Genomic DNA, 25,011 nt, shown 5'->3' with positions numbered 1-25,011 from the left:
GAGGCAGGTGATGAAGCTGCAGATCCAAAGGCATTTTGACCATACCTAACGTCCAATGTCCAAAGAGCAGTGTCAGGCAATGCGTGGTTGTCAATTAAAGCACATAGACGCCACCAAAGTAGCAAAGGGGTGCGATCATCATGATGCTCCTCGCGTATAATGTGACGGATAACCCCTGCTGGAGGGCAGGAAAGAAGCTCGATAGACCATTGAATATTTGTGCGAGACAGGCAGTGAGAGGAGCAAATTGCTGATGAGGTCCATATGTGTGTGAAGATGGCTCACCAGGCAGACTAAATGGGCGCTGTCGTCAGAGATGCCGTGGATATCCAGGAGGCGGTCCAATCAAGTTTTTGGGTTGTATTTTTGTAATGCAGGTAGCTTACAGAATCTGCCTGGTACCACATGTTTAGTCTGCTCCAGCAGCTGGAAATCGGTGCGGCTGGAGCAGGACACCTCCGAAGCCGAAAGTGCGGTATCAGTGCATGGTGCGTTGCCCGAGGTCTGGGTGGGGTGGTGGCCGCATGCAGCACACTATATGGAGGGAGTGGAGGTGGGTGTATAGGCCACCAAGGTGTGTCCACCCAGCAAACCTGATGAAGAATGCGGCACGGGTGCAACGGCCGGTACCATTGCAACTGTGAGCAGGGGTCAGTCGTGGTGGAGCCACAGGGTGGTGGACCCGAGAACCGGAGCAGGTGGAAGGGTCGGCACCATTACGAAAGTGAGCAGAAGGTGATCATGGTGCAACCACAGTGTGACGGTCGCAGAAACCAGCGTGATCGAGGCAACCAGCATCACCAAAACGGCGTGCAGGGAGGTGCTGCCACACTATGTACATGAGAACGTGCTACCCCATACATTGTAACGTTCAATTCACCATCCTAGAAATTTCCGGGGCACCAATCCATCCTCAAGGTGAAGATGTACATGAAGGATAGACCACATTGTCTTTAACTGGAACGTCCTCCATGTTGTGGTTAGGTGGCAGGCACTGTCCATGTTGAGGCTGCTGTTGTGTTGCCACACTATGCGACAGACATGTTGAACCGGGTAAGGTTAGGTGGCTGCCGGCATGGCCCAGCACAGATAACTGTTCACTTATAATCAAGTTCGAAGAAGGTACACTTGTTCACTCATGGTTGCAATTGGCAGAGTTAATGGGGCCTGTTACACTTGCACCGAAAGTGACAGGCAGATGCATTGTGGCGTAAACAATGCAGTCTGGCATATGATGTGAGTGAATGATGAAAACAAGCACAAATAACGCTCGATGCGATGTCGACGGTATCGGGGTCACTGCTGTGGTTATAATGGGAGATTAGTCGAGAGATAACTCACTTCTATATGAAATATACTTTTATTGATCACTTCTACATATGACAATTATGGCTGTTACACATATCACGAGCACAAAGTTCACGCCAGACTCGCTAGTCCAAAGAAAAATGTACCCAAAGACAGGGTGCTCTGTGCCAGAGACGCCACACTCTCTAGGCTTAATATTACACATATTCCTAATAACAGCTATTTGAAGTAATAATATTCTATTTATGCTACTTGCATTTCACCAAAGGTTATTCCGTATCATATAATAGTTTCAAAATAGCTGTAGTAAACAACTTTCCTAGTGTCAATGTCACTTGCATAGTATAATATAATAAAATAATGGAATAAATGATAATAAAATGTTGAAATGTGTGGCTTTTTAAAATGTATTGAATTAATGAGATTAATTCTTTGGCATGAATGACAAGCACAATAAGCTGAGCTATGCCTGGAAATAAGTTCGTATTAATTCATATTATTTTGCAGGGGGAAGTAGTTTCTTTCTCCGCTGTAGATTTGTGCTTGCCCTTCTTTATAATGCTATGTTTGGTCGCAGTGTTCACCATCAAAATCTTGACCGTGTTCCCATTGAGCTTATCGGATCTTCGTAATATTTCAAAAGTACACAGGTGGGCTTCAGTTCTTGTAATTATCGTACTATTTGACATAACAACCCACACGACCTTTCTGTTAATAAAACAATACTGTATTTTCTAAATGGTGTACATATGAAATACATACTACTCACTTATTCATAGCGACCCCAAAATGGCGATCTACAATTACTTGCTTAAAATGGCGTGCTTCTCACTCATTCACTAGCTGAGCACGAATTCTTACTTCCTCTTAATGGTACAAGAAAAACTCCCCTCTTTTTTAACAACTGAAAATCAAAAATACATGATGGTACGCATAGGCTCTATGATGGGCTACCGCTTCATCTTTTCTCTTTGCCTTTAAAGAAGACGAAAACATAAAAGAAATGCTAAAGGTTTATCACAATAGGACAACACTGTCATTGCAAATGCAAGACCATTTAACTTTTTTGCTATGTAGCGTGAGTGAGAAGATCAGGGTAATTTTTTTTTCTAAAAATTATCGCCAGAAATTTGAGATTCTGCTTCTCTAAATTCTTGATTTTTATTGGAATTTGGAAGTTACTTGATTTGGATGGTTTTCCTTTTTTCCCTCTCTGTATAGTATTAATCCATTTACATCAAACCAATCTTCTAAACTATTTAGGGACTTAATGACTCTTTGGGGAATTTGTTCTGTGGCCTCACTTTCAATGAGTACAGATGTGTTGTCTGCAGATAAAATTGAGTGGGATGTTATATTTTGAAGTAAATCATTTACATAAAATAAAAACAGGACTGGACCTAAGATGCAATCTTGTGAGACTCCCTGTGAAATAATTTTCCATTCCGAGAAACAATTTCCTATGCCTGACATTACAATTACTCTTGGTCTTCTGTCTGTTAAATATGGTTTGATCAATTTCAAATCACTACCATTTACTCTGTATCTTTCTAATTTATGTAAATAGAGAATGGTTTACACAGTCAAAAGTCTTTGTAAGGTCACAGAAAATTCCTGTAACTTTTTGGAATGTGTCAAGAAATAAGCAAATTTTCCCAACAAATCTGTCAGTGGCACATATTGTACTCTTCCCTTTCTGCAAACCAAACTGATTTATTGTGATGGTATTAGATTTTGCCATGAAGCTTCTATTGCAACAACTTTTTGAACACTTTTGAAAATATTAAGAGAAATCATACTGGCCAGTAGTTTTCTACATATTCCTTTCTGGAACGTCTACTTTAGAGCATCTGGAAGCACCCTCTCTAAATTACTGGTTTATTATTTCAGATAGGGGTCCTGACATTATACTAGAAACTGTTTTAATTACTATAGAAGGTATTTCATTACATCCAGTCAAATTTTTTATTTTTAAGGGAGAATACAGCTTCTTCTACAGATTTAGCTGTAATTCATTCAAGCTATGTCACAGTTCGCCTGTTATCTTGATTGAAACCAAAGGGTTGGAGATTATCTATGCAGCCACTTTCATCAACATCTGATTTTCATACATTTATTAAAAAAACACATTGAAATATTCTGATAATTCTGAAAGGTTTACAATGGTTCTGTCACCTATCTATCAAGATAGTAAATTTGTGGACTGTTGGTTAGGACACTTGAGTTCAGATTTCAAAACTGACCAAACTGCCTTTGATTTATTTGTATGGATCGGAATAAATTTTTTGTGTGCCATTTCTTTTGCTGTCTTTAACACTCTTCCAAATTTAGTGTTATATCTTTTTACATTCATTATAAAATCTACATTTGCATTACTTTTTAGTTTGTTATGTAACTGACTTCTTCTGTCACTTGACATTTTTATACCAGCAGTTACCCATTTCTGTTTGCTAGTCATTTTTATGGCAAACTGTAGGGGGAAATATTTCATTAAAAGAAACAAAATATCCCTAAGAAATCTGTCGTAAGTTTCGTAACTTGTAGTACAATGATCCACTGACAGTCCACATTTGTAATCCTACAATAAAACAAGATTATAATTTCCTAACTGGAGCATTGCTTGATGCACGTTTTTCTAATGACTGATTCATTTACTTTTGGTAGCTCCAAAAACAGTGAAGAATAATCTGAAATACGTACGTCAATGGAGAATTTTTTTGTATTATGAAATGAACAATTTGCCGGAATGTTAGCTATATAGGCTGCAGTTTGTTTAGTCTCTCTTGTGAATTCTGTGAAGTTTAGCTTGAAACCAAATGTTTCAATCAGATCAATAAATTCTGTTGATTAACTGCATTCATTTATTATGTTTATGTTAAAATCAGAAGCTATGATAATCCTTTTCTTTAGCTCTTTCATTAGTTTCTGTAAGAGACTCCTTAGTTTAAACAGAAATACTTTCATTACTTCTTTACTTGGGATTCTCTATAGTGAACGTATTACAATATTTTGTCTCTCTAATTCCATACTGCAACTTTCAAGCATGTTCTCATCATTTAGAAAATTAAAATCAACTCTTAACTCACATGTTACAGAATATTTAATTAGTATGCAGGAAGTCCCCTGAATTTTTTCACTTCTATAAAAGCTACCAGATACAACATACTTCCCTACATTATTTAGCCGAAGTTTGTTTAGGCAAAGGACTGATATATAAGGGGTGTTCAAGAAGAAATGACCTAAAGGCATAATTACAGAAACCATCAGCTGTATGTTAGAAGTATTGACCCTGGCTGTTGAGACACTCGACCCATTGTAACATAAGGCGGTGAATGGCTGTCTCATAAAATTCCCAGGGCTCCAATGTTAACCAGTTCCACACGTACAGCTGGACATAGTCATCTGAGGTGAATTGTTTGCCCGTCAGTGCCTTTTTAAGTGGACCAAGAATGGCGTAATCACAGGGAGAGAGGTCCACACTGTATGGAGGGTGGCTGAGAACCTCCCATTTGAATTTCTGCAGGATTGCCACGATTGTGTTGGCTGTATGAGGCTTTGCATCGTCGTGGAGCAGAATGACCACAGGAGTGAGATTGCCTGGTCATTTCGATTTGATCACTTGACGAAGGGTGGTCAAGGTTTGTGAGTAACACTGGGGCATTCATTGTTGTCCCTTGCTGCAGGAAGTGAATCAGAAGGGGGCGTCTTAAAAAAAAAGGGGGAAAATATTCACCTCAGACAACGATTTCCAGCTGTATAGTGGAACTGGTTTACATCGTAGCCCCGGGAATTTTATGAGATAGCTATTCACCACCTTGTATCACAGTGGGACAAGTGTCTCAACAGCCAGGGTCAATAATTCTAACATACAGGTATTGGTTTCTGTAATTATGCCTCCAACTCGTTTCTTTTTGAACGCCCCTTATGTTACTCCCTCCCACCAAGAAAATTTGTAGATCATTAATTTTTGCATCTCTGCACTTTATATGTTTCTTATGTATGGCATTTATATTTAAATGCACAAAAAATTTGTTTTTACTGTTACCTATTGTTTTAAGAATGGATTTTCTTAACAGACCTATATCTTTTATTCTTTTAGGCAGATTTTCATCCCCATCACTCATATTTAGTCTGCCTCACTGTTTATAATTTTACACATGCCAGTAAACATCTTGCTGAATTTTGCAAACCCTAACCTGTTTAAATGTAGGCCATCCTGCGCTAAGGAGCCTGGATATAAAAATACTGTTCCTAGACTGGTACACTGTTCTCTGACACTAGAGATGTGGTACAAATAAGGAATACCATTTTGTTTTTCATTCATAAATTTCTCAGTTTTTCACAATAAGTAAACAAAATAGCTGTAGCCATACTCTGGGATGTATTTTAATGCTTACTACATTTCTGAATACATACTATGTTAGAAACATTGTTTTAATTATGCATAATGCTAAGTTTATACTTTTGGCTCTTCAGATTATGGGGTGCAAATATGGAACAGTCCATTCATTTCAAGTCTATTAAAGTTAAAAGAAATAATAAAAAATCTAATAATTCATTGTCAAAGGAAACACTTTAAAACATGATAATGCAGTAGAAAAACCAACGAAATATATCATTTTCAGTTTCTAAATTCCTTACTCTAAGTAATTTCACTAGCAGAAGTCACACACTTAGCCTCCTTTATTGTAACTTGCACATTCAGTACGCAGCCACATTTTGCACATTAGACATGTTACCCATTCTTACCATGCCTTTGTTGTTGTTGTGGTCTTCAGTCCTGAGACTGGTTTGATGCAGCTCTCCATGCTACTCTATCCTGTGCAAGCTTCTTCATCTCCCAGTACCTACTGTAATCTACATCCTTCTGAATCTGCTTAGTGTATTCATCTCTTGGTCTCCCTCTACGATTTTCACCCTCCACGCTGCCCTCCAATACTAAATTGGTGATCTCTTGATGCCTCAGAACATGTCCTACCAACCAATCCCGTCTTCTGGTCAAGTTGTGCCACAAACTTCTCTTCTCCCCAATCCTATTCAATACTTCCTCATTAGTTATGTGATCTACCCATCTAATCTTCAGCATTCTTCTGTAGCACCACATTTTGAATGCTTCTATTCTCTTCTTGTCCAAACTATTACCATGCCTTATCCTGTGAAAATTTACCTGGGCAAAAGAGACAATAGGCATTTTCATTAGTGGGTACATGGCTGTCCAGAACGCTACTGAGGGTGGACAAATCATCTTTCACACTAAAAACATTGTCTTCAGAATCAGATGATTCTTAGTGCCTATTCTTTGGTGGCCACTGATTCATTGTCTCCAGTTTATTTGTTGCTGTCATCGATACTTCAAGAGATCTCCTGTATGGAAATGGGGTAAATAATGCTGAAGAAACTCCTTTTGCTCCCCTGGTGCCCAGCCTCTTCTTTATTTGAGGAACGGGTGAAATTTGCCAAGGTGTAATTTCCAATGTAGCAGATAATGTTCTTGTCTCTGCTTCAGCATTACCCTTCCCATTTTTAGAAGCCACAGATCTTGCATATGTTTCATTGACTGGGTCATTGTTTAAGTCCTAAATTATCCCTTTATTGCTGGCAATGAAATCTTCATCCTTGAAAATATGAGTTTTTAATGAGTTTGTTCCTGTCACCCTAAACCCATTTACTAATGTCTTCTCCATCTGACCTCTCCAAACAGTTTAGTGATGTGCATGATTGTTACTGGATGTGCATTTTTCCCTCATCCATATGCGTACCTACTCACAGTAATAGACTTTCAAAGAACTCATGAGAGTTTTCTCAAGCAGTTGCATCTTGTGGAAGATGTGAAAAGGTAGACATAAGATGCTGACAATGCTTTTGCATGCGAGATTTATAACATCCAGATCTCTGGAGTGGCTATAATGCCCATCCCGAATAAGAAGCACCAGTAATTCTGCTGTTGGCTTCATCTTTCTAAAGAAATGTTAAACCCAGTCTGCTAAGACCTGTCTTTGAATCATGGGGCGCCCTTTATTAGCTGACTGCTTCAGTTCATATGAGAAAATATCATCATGGGTGGAACAAAACAGGCTGTAGCACTCACACAGTCAAAGGTGATCCACACTCTGCAGAAGCGATGGCTGCCACTTGTCGCTTTCCCTTTCTTTCAATAACATGGGGAACTTTGCTCTACACAATGCTTAGCCAGGTTCCTCAACATTGTATATTCTATCCGGTGGAAAGACATTTTTCTCCATCTCTTGTGAAAGTGGAGAGAAAAACATTGCCACATTTTCTCTTGTGAAACCTAGAGATCTATTAAATGAAGTTGCTATGGGTTCTCAAATTGAAATATCCTTTTTGTGCCACTTCAAGGAAAGGCGTAACCACCCTCTTCCAGACCATTCACCCAATATGGATTATTCATATTATTGGCTTTGGCAAACTGAAATTCCATCGGATACATCCAAAAAATTTACTTTCCATTGTCATGCTATATTCACTCAGCTGTTGTTCTTGTTTGATAGATAAAACAGTTTTTTGGCCAAGTTTGGTCTTTGTGGCTAAATCACCTGGTGAATTTGATTGTAATAGCCTAAACAGAGTGGCCCTGGGAACTTGGAAAGTTTTTGCCACCTTCAGGAAGCCCGTCTTCTTTTCTCTAAAATTTTTAGCTGCTGTTTGTATAGCAGCTCACCCTACTGTTTTCGAGCCGTGAAGTCATTTCTGAAGCAACACCTACAAATAAAACAGGCTGTGAAAGTGCAGTACAAGCATGGAATACTATGGTACCAATGTGGAATAGTTGTATTCCATATCGATGACACAGCCAACTTGAAATTCAGAAATGCAAATAAAATTAAGAATTACATTCAAATAGGCAACAAACATGCCATGTTACAGCTTAATGTATTAGCTAAACGTCTGTTTAGAAAACACATTAATAATTTATATATTACGTCAAGAATGAAACTGAAAAACACCAACCTGCAATAGTTATTCCTCCTATTGAATTCATTACAACAGCTTCACTCACTCACAATGGCTGCCAACTGCAATATGAATGCATCTCAAAGCAGTCTACAGTTGCTGAACATGGTTTTCAAGCAGATCACCAAGGTACAGCACTTACAAGGTGTGGCACCATATTACTTCAAAGTACTCCCTCTATTCCACATTTGTACCTCTCCTTCTACAGATTACTTTGACTACATATTTGTCACTTGCTGATGTTCTACAGATAATGCCACTTACTGCCACTTTTGACGCTGAAAATACTTTTTTTGCTGTTGCAATCACATTTCTTGTTCATTGATGATGGTCTTCCTCATGGTAGCTTTGAAGGAAATTCATCCCCGCAGTGATAAACAGCTTCGTAATTTGCATTACAATTTACCCTTTCCATTAGGCTATGTTTTGCTTCAAGAACATTCTCCAAATTCTTATTTAACTGATGAGTTATCCATAGGCAAACATCGATTGTGCAGCTGGGGGCTACTACATTTTGAAACGAAGAATCTCCAGTTATTAGGAATTCATTTTTGATATTTTGTTCAGTGCTGTGTGTACTATTTTTGTAATTTATGTTGGTCCATTTATATTTGTCTGTTAGTTTTGTATGTTGTTTGGTATTTCCAAGGTATTCATCAAATCTAAATCTTCGTCATGCTCACATACATTCATGACCAAGGAAACTCATCATTTAAAAATTTTAAGCTGACTTATATGCACTATTTTTAGTCTGATCTTTATGTACTTAACACAAACAGCACAATATGAATATATAACCACAATGTGCATTAGGTACATTAAAAACCTCATTAATATTTCAATACAACATGAGAAGATGAGCAGTTAAATTCAAACTTTTTAGTCAAAATAATGATGGGTGACAACTATGGACCGTAGAAGATCAAACAACAGCATTAATATGATATAGCTGAAGATAAATTTTAGAATATTTGATATGATTATGACCAATTTTACATCATCCAAGGAGTTATAAAACTATTGTGTTATTAATTCTCATCTGTGACACAAGTGTCTGGGACTCAGATTATCTTAGAATTGTGAACACATTAAGAAAACAAAACTATTGTCTCATCCATTACGTGTTGTTATCCAAGAGCCTGGAACCCATGAGTTTACAATAATGAAGAGATTGAGAAAATAATTCAGTCACCGTAAGACTACAATGAGATTAAAGCTGACTGCTGTGAGGGATGTTATAGCAGCTTCAGTTACTGTATGCTGAGCAATGCACAAACATGAACAAACCGTTTTTATATCTTCTCTAACAGCAGTCTGAAATTGTGTAAGAGCTTAATATAAATAATTTATTAAGCCTCATAAGCACTACATGTTGTTACAACTATGTAGAAGGAGAAACTGTAATAAAACAAATTCATTACCTCATCACAGTTAAAAACAAGCACCTGACGTCCCATCAATCCACCAAGGGCCTTCACAGATTCAGTCTTCCCTGTTCCAGCAGGACCATATGGATTACCTCCAAGACCCATCCGCATTGCCTAAATAAATATGGAAAATAAAGTAGACAGAAATGTATAGAGACTTCACTATCACTACTTTTAATTTTCTATACAAAGGTGATTATTGTGTGTGAACAGAGCTGATTATTGTGTGAGTGTGTGTGTGTGTGTGTGTGTGTGTGTGTGTGTGTGTGTTGTGTAAATAACATAGATTGCATTCTGTAGTACTGTTAAAATACACTGATGCGGTAAAAGTCATGGGACAGCAATATGCACATATACAGATGGTGGTAGTATCGTGTACACAAGGTATAAGAGTGCAGTGCATAGGTGGAGCTGTCGTTTTTACTTCACTGATTCATGTGAAAAGGTTTCTGACATGCTTATGGCTGCAGGAAGGGAATTAACAGACTCTACATGCAGAATGGTAGGTGGAACTAAATGCATGGAACATCACATTTCAGAAATCATGAAGGATATCCACAGGGTCATGAGTGTCCCGAGTATACTTAATTTCAGACGTTGCCTCTCACCACGGACAACGCAGTGGCCGATGGCCTTCACTTGATGACCGAGAGCAGTGACATTTCACTGCGTGAAATAACCTCAAAAATCAACATGGATTGTCAGTGAACACATCCATCAGGACAGTGCAGTGAAATGTGGCATTAATGGGCTGTGGCAGCAGACAACCAATTAGAGAGCCTTAGCCGACAGCATGACATTGCCTCCAGTGCCTCTCCTGGGATCATGACTACATCAGTTTGACCATAGATGATTGAAAACTGTATCCTGGTCAGATGAGTCCTGATTTCAGTTGGCAAGAGCTGATGGTAGGTTTCGACTGTGGCATAGACAACACAAAACCATGGACCCAAGTTGTCAGCAAGGCACCGTGCAAACTGTGTGATGGCTCCATAATGATGTTTGGCTGTTTTTACATGGAATGGACTGGGTACTCTGGTCAAACTGAACTGACCACTGACTGGAAATGGTTACGTTTGGCTACTTGGAGACCATTTGCAGCCATTAATGGACTTCATGTTCCCAAACAACAATGTCATGTCACTGAGCCAAAATTCTTCATGATTGGTTTAATGAACATTCTGGATAATTCAAGCAAATGATTTGGCCATCCAGATCACCCGACATAAACCCCATTGAACATTTAGGTCAGTTCATGCAGATCATCCTGCACCAGCAACACTTTCGCAGTTATGAACAGCTATAGAGGCAGCATGCCACAATATTTCAGCAGGGAACTTCCAGAAGTTTGTTGAGTCCATGTTATATGGAGTTGCTGCACTACACCAGGCAAAAGGAGATCCAACACGATATTTGGAGGTGTCCCATAACCTTTGTCATGTCAGTGTATATCACATTAGGACAGAAAATAGGTGACTTTGCAGCAGTCTGTACACCTTTACACCTTTAAGAGTAGAGCCGAATCACAGAATCATCCCCCCACCCCCCCCCCCCACCCCAACATAAGAAATCCCCAACAACAGTGAACCCAAAGTCCAGCTCACATTTGAGTTTCTAGTGAGAGACATGATGGCTTCAGAGGCATATGGAGATATAAAAAAAGCACCTGGTTTTTCCCATCAATCAACCAAGGATCTTGACAGACTCAGTATTCCCTTTTCCAGTAGGATTACAAGCATTATCTCCATGACCCATCTGCAGTGCCTGAGAGGTGCAGGAGACACTCATATACAAACATTCAAAGAAGAAGAAATCTTTGACGATACTCTGTAACACTCCAAAGAACACAGATATAAATGTATGAAAAGACAGATACACATGCAGAATCTTGAAAATTAATTGACCAAAGAAAGCATTCAAGGTGGTTTCAAAGCATGATGCACAACAGGACCAAATTGAATGATGGCAATTCACCAATCCTCAGGTTAGAACAGCTCTCATGAAACAATGAAAGTAGAGCATACATGCAGGCATGAAATGGAGTAAAATGTATCAAACCCCTTTGCAAGGCACATTTTACAGACAGTTTGCCCCTTTACTGAGTGGTCAGCTAGCCTGACTGCCATGTAGAGGGACCGGGTTCAATTGTCAGCCAGGTCAGATATTTTCTCTGCTTGGGGACTGGTTATTATGCTGTCCTCTTCACCATTTCACCATCATTGACACAGAAGTCACCCACTGTGGCATCAACTAAAAAGACTTGCAACTCAACTGCAAAACTTCCCCAGACAGGGATCACTTACTGGCTACCAATGCCATATGATCATTTCATTTTTCACGGGCATGTTATGGATAAGTGTCTCAAAACATAAAAAAGTAATCAAGGCTCCAACAACATCATTATATGTCATCCACATAAGGGAGAAAGATCATGATTAAGGGGAAGGAAGGCAGCTGAGAAATGAGAAATTTCTGGAAAAAGTGAGCAAAAGAGATCATGCAACAGTAGGAAGTACAGCATTATGTACCATCAAAAATGCAGGAAAGAAGCTTTTGCAAAAACAAATCAGAACTATGTTGTTTAAAAGTAAAGAAAGCTTACGGGGGGCAGGGGGGGGGGGGGGGGGGGGAGTGGCTGTGGCATACACTGAGCAGGTACTTGTGGAATGTGGCAGGAGCCAAACTGAAGTAGACATCAATATTCCTTGCGAATACCGGGTCTGAGTTTCCAACAGAAACAGTGCGAGACTCAGAGCAACTAGTCTGTTAAAGAAATGAAGACTCATAACAGAAAAGTGGGCAACAAATCACAGAACGTAATAAATGGATGACAGATATATTAAAACATAGAGAATTCATTGAGCTGTAAGAGCTGGTAATACTACAGTGGTAAGATATATACTAAGGAATACATAGTCCATAATGAGATTATCTTACTTTTTCTATGCCTAATTTTGCAGATAGGATCCACCTCAAACTCAGTCATTTGTGAACTGATGAGGATAGGATACAATAGCATGTTTTCAGTCTTGTTTATGTGCCTGTAGATAACTCAAAACACCTAACATTTAGTGAGTTGTTACCTTTGCTTCTAAATATTTACATTCCACCAGGAGTTCCTATTCCAAACGAAAAAGGTTTCTGCTAGAAGAAATTTATTATACTCCTTACATATATTAAAAAAAACTTTCTGACAACACATATTATCATGGATGACCACTGGCATATTGAGCTACGTATACCCATCATCTCTTACGCAGACAAAAAATAGTTGCTTAATGAAATGAAAAGTTCCAACATTTTGCATGAGGTTTCAAAGGTGGCAGACAAGTTAAAGTATGATGGACTGTGTGTATGAGAAATGCATACAAAGGCAGGAAATATCGTCCATGTGCCACAAACTAATCAACTCCAACATCCCATGTCAGCAATAGCAATATCTAATAAGGCCATTATTATCACAAAAACATCACATTATTTTTTGAAACTTCTAATCTGTGTGTTAACCAGAAAAGGGAAATGCTAACCAGGAAATGGAATTGGTGCCAGTTTCCATGTATTTTCAAATTAACAATGAGACTGATGAGCTTCTAATGGAGCTGAAAGATATTCGTCACCAAGGTGGGACCAAAAGTCTTGTGTTCGTCATTGACATAAATGTGAGATCTTTGTCATGGCATAGTCACCTGACTGAACACAAGAAACTATCATGGTATTCAATCTAGAGGTAGTAAATATAACTCTTCACCTTCTAGTCTATAAAGGGAGAGTTTAGAATAACTTCAAACGTAGACTTAAGTGTAATAAATATGAGAGCATCAGGCTTTGTGAAAGGCTGGAAGGTCGGGACTGAAATAATGAACAACCATAATATCATACATTATGTTATCACTTGAAGGGAAACACAAGTCAACATGTATTGGATACAGGCACATTAAACAATAATTTAAAGAAGTTATGGAGAAAAATTAAAGTGACAGAGAAAATTCGTGGAAATTTGCTTAGAAATAGATCCTTTTCATGCACCACATAAAATAGTCAGCAAATATGATCACCAAATGCACTGGCCATGCTCAAATGAAATGATGGGACAGTAACAGAACATTTCAGAACAGTCAGCTACTTCGTTAATGGAAACACTGCTTCTTGACAATGCAAAAGGAGGTGATAAACAAGACTAGCATAGATTGTGAAGGGTGTTTTGGGAAGACATTACTATAAAAAATAGTAAACATGCATATCATTTTATGTAATAATGAATTAGACAAACAATTTTGTGATTAAAAAAGAAAAAAAAAACTTTAAAGACTGGATGCAGTAACTGTAGAAGTTATATGAGCCTTAATTGATTAATTGCATATCTACCTGTGTGACCCATATAATGAGATTGTATTGCAGCAATGAGTGCCTGCATCTAGAAAGAATGTTGATGTAGTGGTTATCAATAAAGAACAGACAAAGATCCAATGATATCCAAATCTTACAGACCCATTTATTGCGTGCAAAAGATTTCCAAGACTGCTACTTGGCATAAGCTCTACCCAGTACAGAGTTATGGCTTGATAAAAATAACTTTGTGACATATTTACATTATTGTTGGGGGGGGATGGAAAGGGTAGCATTGCTGGCTATTTTCCCCTCCCCATGCCATGTAACCTGCCTTGTCTGGCTCTGCAGGCAGCTACAGAACAGGCAACACAGCTCACATGTAGGGTACAGGGAAGAGTTGTGGTTGTCTAATATCTTGCCACTACTACTTGAGTCAATGGAATGGCATTCACAAAGTTATTTTAATTCAATTACAGGAGAGACAAACAACTGGAGACACAATAAATAAGGCAATATCACTTACAACAGAAACTCATTCTACATATCCTTTATAAATGTTGATAGATATTAATTGACACTTTTGATAACCTATAGTGGGCAGTAAAAGACAAACATAAGTCCACCTTGAAACACTGTCCATCGGCATCACTGTATCACCCCACATTTTGGAGTGTACAATTGGAGCCCAATGCAACAAAAGTAACATGACAGTAATAACATAAGCTGATTAGCAAATTTTGAAGATTACAGGTTGTTCATTGTAACTGGTGACTAGAGATGAACTGCAGAAGACAAGTGTAATGCACATTTTCAAGACACAACATTTTTTGGTGCTGAAACCTGAGAAGGAGTGAGCCAAGAAGAAAAGGACAGACATACGAAGACAAGCTGGAGAAAAAGAAAAGGCACACATTTCTTCTACAATGCAGATCAGTTAAACTACAAATTGTAAAACTTTATAAGTACTATACAGGCTCTATGGCAGTAATAAAGTAATTTGATGCTAAGAATATAATTGCGATACTGTGTATAGTTTGTGCTTTCATTGCTGTTTAAATCAAATTGTTGCTTCACTCATAGTGGTAATAAGTGCTAGTTGGTAATGCTACTGAGAATGCATGTATAACTAGTGCTACTATTGGACAGTTGTTCATTGTATTATTCAGACTAGGTATTCTCAGATAATGCCAATTCAGGAATTGCTGGTCATAAGCCAACATTGCCACACATTTCTGAATAATGTGATGGATTGGATATGGTGGAGAACAATTCAGAAGTACAATTATGCAGCTTAAGGAAGAAATACATGAGAGAAAGAGCAAACATTACACACTTCACTGTGGAAGTCGAATAGTTGTCAGACACTGTGGAACTTTTGTATTATAGATATTGTAACATGAGATTACAGGTCAATTTGCACAGGCTCAGCAAACAAGATTATGGGACCCATGATCTATTAGACAATGGCAAATATGAGACAGATATTCAAAAAGGAGAAGAGTGATAGACATGTGAAATGCACTATTTCTCAAAAGTTACACAAAATACGGAAACGGTTTGCATTAACTTCAAAAAAACTTTTGCCGATCAAGCTTGAGCCCTTTTCAAGTGATCTGCAGACATGGACATGGTTCTGAGAGTAGTTTGATCAGTCATTCGACAAGGACATATCAGTAAATGCCGGCAATAAACACACATTTCTTCATGGCTATCTTTCAGCTGAGCTGAAGTATTTAGCAGAAGGAATTATAGCGACAGCAGAGACATACACAGAAATGAAGAGGATGCTCCAATGCTTATGGCACTAAGGACTGGATAATTCAGGCCCACCTCGCTAACATAAAAGCCACTGAATGCCAGTAGCATATTCAGGCTCTCTGGGCTCTTGGGAAGATGTGAGTGAATACGACCGAGCCCTTGGAGTGAAAATTCTTCTCACCTTTCTGGATGAAGTATGCCACTGCTAGATAGTTCAAGTTAAGCATTAGGGATGACGGAGATATTTTGCAGCTGATGGAGTTTCTGGGCAAGGACGTGGAATGGGTGCTTACCACACAGAAGATATACAGTGACCTTTCCATCATCTCTACTCCACTCTCACGGCTGCCACATTCCACATGCATATGAAAACAAGAACTTTCCTGAGCCTAATGTGAATCTCATGATCACTGGGCACAGGGCTGTAAGAAGATTGTTTGTATCAATGATCAAATACATACAATGAAATAGGCAAACAGAGGTCTTCTTTGTCTCCAGCATAAGCATATAGTCTCAGACTGCAGGAAGAAGGAAAATGCACAGTGTACTTAGTGTAGAAAGCTGCATCATAAGTCAATTTGCGATGAAGGAAAGGATCTGAGACTCCTGCAGCTCAGGTAAACATTACTTCCATGAGAAAAGTAGCTGCTGCTCCCCATGGTTTCACATACCTTCAAACAGTGCAAGTATGTGGCTCAGGACATACAGGACAACTTGATTCATGCTGAATGTCGGAAGTCAATCCAGCTTCATAGCAAAATCACTGACTGAATATTTGAAGCTGCAGACTGTAAATCAATGAGAATTAACTGTTTGTTCATTTGAATCAAAGCCTATGGCTTTACACCACAACAGACTTGTTCAGTTTAATATCAAGGGGCTTTGGAAGAATTCTTCAGTGTCACTTACTGCCTTTGAAAGTCTTCCTGTGATTTCAAACCAGTCACCTTTTTTACTACATGTAAGGAGTTTATAATATGTTCATAAGATTATACTAGCGGATTCAAAAACTGACTCAGTGGAAATTATTCCTGTGGAGATTCTCATGGTGGGGGGGGGGGGGGGGGAGGTGATTTTTACTGGAAAATAGGTGAGGACAGTTCGCCAACACACATCTCTGAACCTTTAGTGTTAATTCCTTCCCTATTTGGTTGGATACCTACTTGGTTGAATAGGATTGGGGAGAAGAGAAGTTTGTGGCACAACTTGACTAGAAGAAGGGATCGGTTGGTAGGACATGTTTTGAGGCATCAAGGGATCACAAATTTAGCATTGGAGGGCAGCGTGGAGGGTAAAAATCGTAGAGGGAGACCAAGAGATGAATACACTAAGCAGATTCAGAAGGATGTAGGTTGCAGTAGGTACTGGGAGATGAAGAAGCTTGCACAGGATAGAGTAGCATGGAGAGCTGCATCAAACCAGTCTCAGGACTGTAGACCACAACAACAACAACAACCTAGTGGGAACAAGCTAGGATCCTGTGTACATGCAACTGTGAAGAATTTTGTTCATTCTGACTGGTCTCCTCCAGACTTGGATAACACTTTTGGTATTGAAAATTATAGGGATTACTGCCAATCAAGACTGATCTGTGAGCAATAAGGACGTGAGACTTATTGAGGAGGTCAGAGCAATTTTCTGTATAAACGATCAGCAAGTAGTGGTTTTACTACCCAAAGGACAGGATAAAACCCTTCCAAGTAACAGCCTGACAGCAGAGAAATGATTCAACCACCTGAGGATAAGAATTCAGCAACAAGAAGACTTTAAGCAACTGAACTATGACTTAATGCAAATACTACATAACAAAGGAGTAAGAAGAGGTCACTCCCACTCAACTTTCAGGGGAGGCATTATTTCTATCTCCCACATCATGCAGCGAGGAGAGAGAAACATGAGAAGATTAAGCAGAGGATAGTCTTTGATGTGTCATCTCAAGAGAGCAATGCACCATCTCTGAACAAAGTGCTAGAGGCCCAACCAAATTTACTACCTCAGATCCTAGAGATTTTACAGTAATTCAGACCATATTCTACCACTCATATCATGGGCATCATGCAGCCAGTCCTTCAACTGGTCTTGAATGAAGAAGACAAAGATTTGAGCAGATTCTTCTGGTTCAGAACTAACCAGAACAAAATGGGATAACTTCAAACAATGGACAACAGGATATAATATGGCTTCATCAGGCTCCCATTCAGCCTGACCTACAGCCCATTTTTAGCTTCTGTAACTCTACAGCAGAAAATAATAATTTGGGAATCACCATGTACTATGAACTGGTAGCCCTCATGAAACTAATCAGTCTCTTCTTATCAAATTGGGCTACCAGTTCTGAACAACTTAAAACTATTTGGAAAGCCAAAGGGCAAGAACCTCACACACTGACTCTCAAGTTTTAGGCGTAGATTGGAAAACCAAGGATGACTACTTCAGTATTGACCCCAGCGAAATCACCAGAAAGTCATCAGAAGAGCTTTTGCAATCCATTTGTACTATTCTCTCCTGTCTCTCTTGCTGGAAAATTATTTTAGGACACATGGTACAGGGGAATTGGCTGAAAAGAACTCATGACTGGGTCCTAGGAGCACAATGGCACACTTGAAACACCCATATTAGTAGATGGTATAGCCATCACAGGTGACAATGCAGGCACTGACTCTGGAATGCAGTTGACCATAAAGATGGCAAATACTATTCTGGGATACAGTATTCCATGCCTGCTCAACCTGTTCAAGCATGTCTGTAAAAGTTGTTGGTTGATGAGTTGCACGAGTAACTTCTCATCCCATCATATCCCACATGTGCTCGATTAGACACAATTCCAGAAATCGTGCTGGCCAGAGACATTGCTGCACATCTTGAAGAACACATTGAGTTTTGCCAGTGTGTGGGCAAGCAGCGTCCTGTTGGAACAACACATCTCCTCCTTGGTGCAAGAACAGCAAAAGAACAGTTCTAACAACATTCTTCATGTACTGAGCACTGGAAATAACAAAGGTGAATGCGGGTTGTTTATCACACACCAGGCCATAAGGCCTGGGGTGGGGCCAGTGTATCTAGGATGACTGCACTCTATGAGACAGTGTTCACCAGGTCTACATTATACACACAAATGACCAGCACTTGCATGTACACATAATCTGCTTTCATCACACAAAACCACAGCATGCTATTCCATCTTGCAAGACATCCTCTGATGGCAATGGTTGAGTTGTGCATATTGGTGCCATGGAGGTGTGCATGCTCATGTTCTCACTGCTAATAACAGGTTCACAACAGTTCATGTTGGCACATCTGGGCTCACAAACTGTCTTATCTGCACTGTGGTACCTGTACAATCTGCCACTACTTGTCTTACAATACAACAATCCTGACGGGTGTCTGTGTTGCATGGACATCCAGAACCTCTTCTATGGGAGTGAGAATGTTCAGGTGACCACTAATACCAGCATCACTGCACAACTGATGCAGTGTGTCCAACTTGTGTGGCAATTCTCCAAAAGGACCATCCCCCCACTCAGAAGGCCACAATTTGACCGCTTTAAAATTCACTCAGTTGGCTGCAAGAAGCATCAGTGGCATGTGTGGCTGCTTGCTTCACACATTTTCACCACACTGAGCCTTCTCACTGTGAGTATTCCGTATTAAAGGGTAGCCATGCCATTGTGCTACCTGTTGGCAGGCAATGTTGAAACTATTATCAGTGAATCTACTATCCCTGACAGGGCATTAGACATCATTGGATCAAATGTGATGTCATCTTTCAAGGTGTACTAATTTTTTTTTTTTTTTTTTTTTTTTTTTTTTTTTTTTTTTTTTTTTTTTTTTTTTTGCAGTGTATATCATTTGTCATATGCACCAGAAGTGAGTGATTCTTTGATTCAAGCTCGAGTAGAACAGTTTTTGTCTAGGTGCTCTGTAGTAAGATAGTTTTTGTACTGTGAACAGAGTGTGTAACTGCGTCTTTTATAATGAAAACTGTGTTTTTCAATTGAAAATGTATCTGATGTGTTAAATGAAATTGTTAATTGATGGCAGTGAACGTTATGAAATCTGCGAAAGGCTGCAAGAAGACTCTCTTTAATACTGTGCAGGAAGTTGAAGCATAATTTCCATGGTTTGCAATGTGTGTAAGGGAAATAAACCACAATATCATGAAAACATGAATAAGTATGTTCAAAAACCTGGACAACAAGAAGATTATGTTTGGGGCCACAGCTGTATTGATGCAACAAAATGCGTATAAAATTGTATGCTTATTGCAACAACCATTTTAGAACTTTTTTTATTTTCCCCCACTGCTGTTTTCTGCTATGACAACTACACACTTAGATAGGTATTTATCTAGCTGAAGAAATGATTTTCTTTATCATCACACTATGTAATAATGAGTTTTGAAGCAGTCATAGGAAATGGTAGTGTTAGAAGTTCAAATATATACCCTTGAAATTTGGTGGCATGAACCATCTTGGCTTGCACTCTCTCCTGAGTGATGGCCAACTGATACTCTGACAGTACCACCTGGGGAGAATACAAAGAAAAACCACAGACAAGTTCTGTCAATATCTACACTGTCCAGCCTCATGAACCTATCTAAATGCAGCTCATACTGTACACTCGTTCACACTACAGCATGGACTCTCTGTTCCCTACACAACATTTGTCAGAAGGAAGAATCTTCAGGAGAGCTTACAGCCACTGAACTATCAGCTGCCTGAACATATTGGATATGAGTAGCCCAGAGAGAGTCCTTTGTCAGGGAACTACACACACTCCAAAATAACTTACTTCTGCCAGGAGAGTAAAAAAAATAACATTGCACAATCCTTTCATGCAAGACAGACTGATGTGCATAGGTGGTCAACTGCAGTTCACTAGCTTCAACAAGAAACAAAAACATTCCGTGCACCCTGACAGTTCCCACCATTCCACATACTTGTTTATCCAAGAGACACATGTCTGCTTTCATCACTTTTGCATTCATTCTGTACTGTCAGAACTCCAAACTGAATTTTGGATCATCATACCTTGTTACACAATCAAAAGAATCCTACCCTTTTTCTTTACGTGGAAGATCCTGAAGGGCCCATAAGGGCAACAAATTGAAGCACTGTTGCCATCAGAATGAGTTACACCTGCTAAAACATTTGCTGTAACAGGAATAGACATTGCTGGATCATTATTCATAAAAATGCAAGGAAAATGCAAAAGCCACATATCACTCTGTTCACATGTGCTACCATGAGAGCAGTGCACCTCAAACTCAGTACACACCTGTCAACAAATAAGTTTCTCATGGTACTCCAGCAATTTGCTGCCAGTCATGGACTACCCCATACGACGATTGACACAGACAATGTGAAAACACTTCATGCCGCTGAAGTGGAACTAGCACAGCTCCGGAAAGTGTTAACTACCACAAAGACTTACAAATTCCTTGCCCACCACAGTATGATATGGAAATTCATTACCTCACGGGTGGCTTGGTAGGGAGGATGGTGGGAAAGAATGGTGGGATAAAGTATTGCCTCAGAAAGGTACTGGGACTCACAAGGTTCAGTGAGGAACAACTGAACAGTATACTGATTAGTACTGTAAGCACTATGAACTCAAAGCCCATCATACAAGGAGATCCACTGACCCTTTCCCATTTTCTGAATGGAGAGAAACTTGCAACAATTTCAACATGACAAGAGCCTACATTGAACATGAACCTAGCAAAAGGAATTCCAGCTTAGGTAGCAACTCTCTGACAATTTTGAAAATGTTGGATGAAAGAATAACTGTTGGAGCTGATAAACTTCCATGATGTTAAACTCATCAAATTCTGACCTGGGAACATTGTTCTGATACAAGAGGACAAACATCCACAACCCATGTGCAGAAAGAGCAAAATAGAGAGAGCACTATCACAGAGAGGTGTGAAGATAAGAATAATAATACTCTGCACACCATATGGTCACATGGTCATTTGTACTGTGCAGTTGGTCGAACCTTTAGAGGTCAACCATGGTGAGGATGATGTTGAGGAATGACATACCTTGGAGAAGTATCTCTGACTTGTTGACTCCTAATTATGCAGTTCTGTGACAAGAAATAAAGTTTTTTATGGATCAAGTGCACATTGTTATTACTGTATTTTCACGACACAACACACTTAGGTAGACAAATGAAAGTACATAGGATACCTGCTGCTGAGACCAGTATGAATAAATTAATACAATATCAAATTTACACCTGTGGCAACATGTATGGGATACTTCCAACATAGGCAGAAAAGCCTATGAATTCCTCTCCACTATTAGGGAGAGACAAAGAATGAGATTCCTTAACCAGTTGGGTTGTTATAGAATGGTAGATGTTGAAGGTATACAGAGAATCATGGAACTGATTGACACAGAGCAAATACTGCTGACATGCCATTCTTTACACCAGGTTATTCACCAGAGTAGTTTCAGGACAGACACAGTAGTAGGAATATCCTTCAACAATTTTGACATATTAGTTCTGCAAGGAAATGGTGACCTGACAGAATGAACAACTGTGAGAAATGTAGCTTTGTAGTCATAGAAGCAGTAGTAATAGTAGCTGAATAATTGGTTATAGATGAAATAGTAACTGTATAGTAGAAGATAATTTTTTTCTCTCTTTTATTGCTTTTTTTAATTACAGTGTAAGAAGAAGTAATAATTAGTATAGGCATTTTTGTTGTATGTGTTCAGCTAGTTTTAGCTACACAAAAAATGATATAATTGAAAAAATAAATAATTAAATAAATATTAGAATGACATAGTGTTCCATCATTATGCCACACAGAAAAGGTGAGGGAACATGATCACAATAAGTGAGACCTCATCACAGAGAAGAAGCAAGAGAAAACAAAAATTATCTCAGAATGAACAGGGAGCTGACAGATGAGGGAATTGAAGGAAATTAATGTAGCTGGAAGAAAGGTTGTGCTTCAATACACCTGTGAATGCTAGGTTTAATTCTAATGACATTCAGATCAAGTATGCCATTCATTTCCCATTGTCATTACTGATCACCACTTGTTTCTCAGTAAATGTTTTTTCTTCTGTAGTATAGGAGGATTACATGAATTAATGCTATTGTTAGCTCTGATGAACAATTCATACACAAAACAAGCATCAGTGAATGTTGAACCTAACTGGAGGTAAAGAATGTCATTAGATTTCCCACAATTCCATCATTGACAAACTTCTGCTTCCTGTCTTTGATAGTCTTGTTCAAACAGATAAACTAGATCTGTGGTGACTATGTGTTGGAGTTTACAGTCTTCTGCCTGAGCCTTCCACATATTTGGATTTGCATTTTTATCTTTTAGAGCTGGTTATTGTGATGCTTTAGAGGGACACTATCAACTCTTATGCCACTACCAATTCATGTAGTGCATAACAGATAAATAATTTATCAACTGTAACATATTGATGCTGACTGAATGAGCAATAGCACATTGTTTTATGCATTTTGATTCAAGCTGTATGTATTGTTCTACAACATAGACACAGTTGGTAATAACTTGAAATCTAGCTTTAGTATTGAATACAAAACTTGTACAAGCACAGCGCAAAAACTGAAAGTTACAACTTACATGATTAATCATACCAAACACTCAACTACTTGCCTGGGTTAAGGTTAAGTAACATTTGTCTGTCAGTGGTGTATGCACCAGTTTTAGTGTACTTCCTTGATACTCAAAGGTATATTTGAACTCAGCATCTACCATACGAACTACAGTTGAATCACCATTCTGGGAATAGAATCTGGAAGAGTTCAAAGATCATATCATACATATGTTAATTTTGTATTATTATCAATAAATGAATATGCATAACATAATACTACCAAAAGCAGATACATGGAAGAACAACCACATAATCTCATTAAATGATGGCACCATACACAATATAATTTAATTTATTGCAAATATGAGAATTTAATTAAAACAACATGCTTGCCTTCTTATACACATTCATTGATTCGCACACTGTGTTCCATAGAGTCTATTACAGAGGAGAGCCTTCAGGGTTGTGGAGTGAGTCATATTATACATTAAAAAGCCAAAACACAAACACAAGGCACGTATGTCACCACTTAATTGTGACCAGTGATAATCCATTCATAGTGACAATTATCAGTATTACAATACCAGGTCATGTGTCAAATTGAAAATGAATGCAGAAGTGTACACAGCCACAGTAAATTGTTATTGTTTATTTATTTATTTATTTGTCCATATAAATCTCTTTTTCAGTACATATATCGTACACAGGATATTGGACAGAAAATATTTTTATCTATTTGTTTTTCAAAAATCAAAAATACATTGTTTAAATTTTTATAACAAATTGGATCTATACAGTTGAAAATTACAATTTTTAAATACTGTATATTTTTAACTTATTTCTACAATTAAAGATATAAATTACATTTTTTCTTGCATGAGGTATTGCGGGATTGAATAGCAGCAGTTTTTCAGAAGGTAGCCTGTCACAGACTTTTTACAGCTCTGTAGTTCAGGAAGAGATTTTATATGTCTTGGTAATCTGTTGTATAATTTTGTTCCTGCATGATATACAGCTTTTTTGCAGTGTGGTGTTACAATGATTAATGTGTATGCCACTGTCTGACCTGGTACTGTAATGTGGACACTTTTGTTTTGAGGAAAAAGGTTTTCTTTTCTCAGTATACTTTTTTTTTACATGCATGACTACTTCCAGTATATAAATGCTGGGAAGCAGTAAGATCTTTAGATCATTAAAGACAGGTTTGCATGGTTTTCTGCTGCTCACTTGTTTCATTATTCTCATAACTGCCTTTTGTTTCCTGAAAACTGTTATGGCCTTGTGTACATTTCCCAAGAAAATGATACCATACTTCAGTATTCAATGAACACGAGCAAAGTATACAGCCCTAACCGTTCCTGCACTAGTATTGTTGCAAAAAATTCTTACTACATAGGTCATTTTTGCTAGTTTTGAATTTAGGGATGTGATATGAGTGCTTCATTTAAGATTTTCCTGGATATGAATCTCAAGAAATTTAGTTTCATTGACAACACTAATGATTTGGTTATCTATACATATTATGGGTTAAGGAGCATTTTTTTTTTATCTGTGTGGAAATTCATGAGTACCATTTTTTGGGGATTAACTACCAGCCTGTTTCTGGTAAACCATTCATCCACGTG

The 25,011-nt window shown here is 38.5% G+C and overlaps 1 protein-coding gene across 1 annotated transcript in view; it reads right to left on the bottom strand.

The window, feature by feature from the left end:
• Positions 1 to 25,011, bottom strand: part of LOC124777773 (cytoplasmic dynein 2 heavy chain 1) — an 829,086-nt gene that overhangs the window by 467,284 nt on the left and 336,791 nt on the right. The window contains exons 28-29 of the mRNA XM_047253283.1: positions 23,446 to 23,584; positions 9,705 to 9,824 (exon numbers count right to left, since the gene is read on the bottom strand). Coding sequence (XP_047109239.1) covers positions 9,705 to 9,824; positions 23,446 to 23,584 — 259 coding nt within the window. The remainder of the gene's footprint in view (positions 1 to 9,704; positions 9,825 to 23,445; positions 23,585 to 25,011) is intronic.

Source organism: Schistocerca piceifrons, chromosome 2 (assembly GCF_021461385.2).
Source record: "Schistocerca piceifrons isolate TAMUIC-IGC-003096 chromosome 2, iqSchPice1.1, whole genome shotgun sequence".
In the NCBI taxonomy this organism is placed as follows: Eukaryota; Metazoa; Arthropoda; class Insecta; order Orthoptera; family Acrididae; genus Schistocerca; species Schistocerca piceifrons.
The sequence above is the reverse complement of the archived record's forward strand: the minus strand, read 5'-3'. Positions and strand labels throughout refer to the sequence as shown.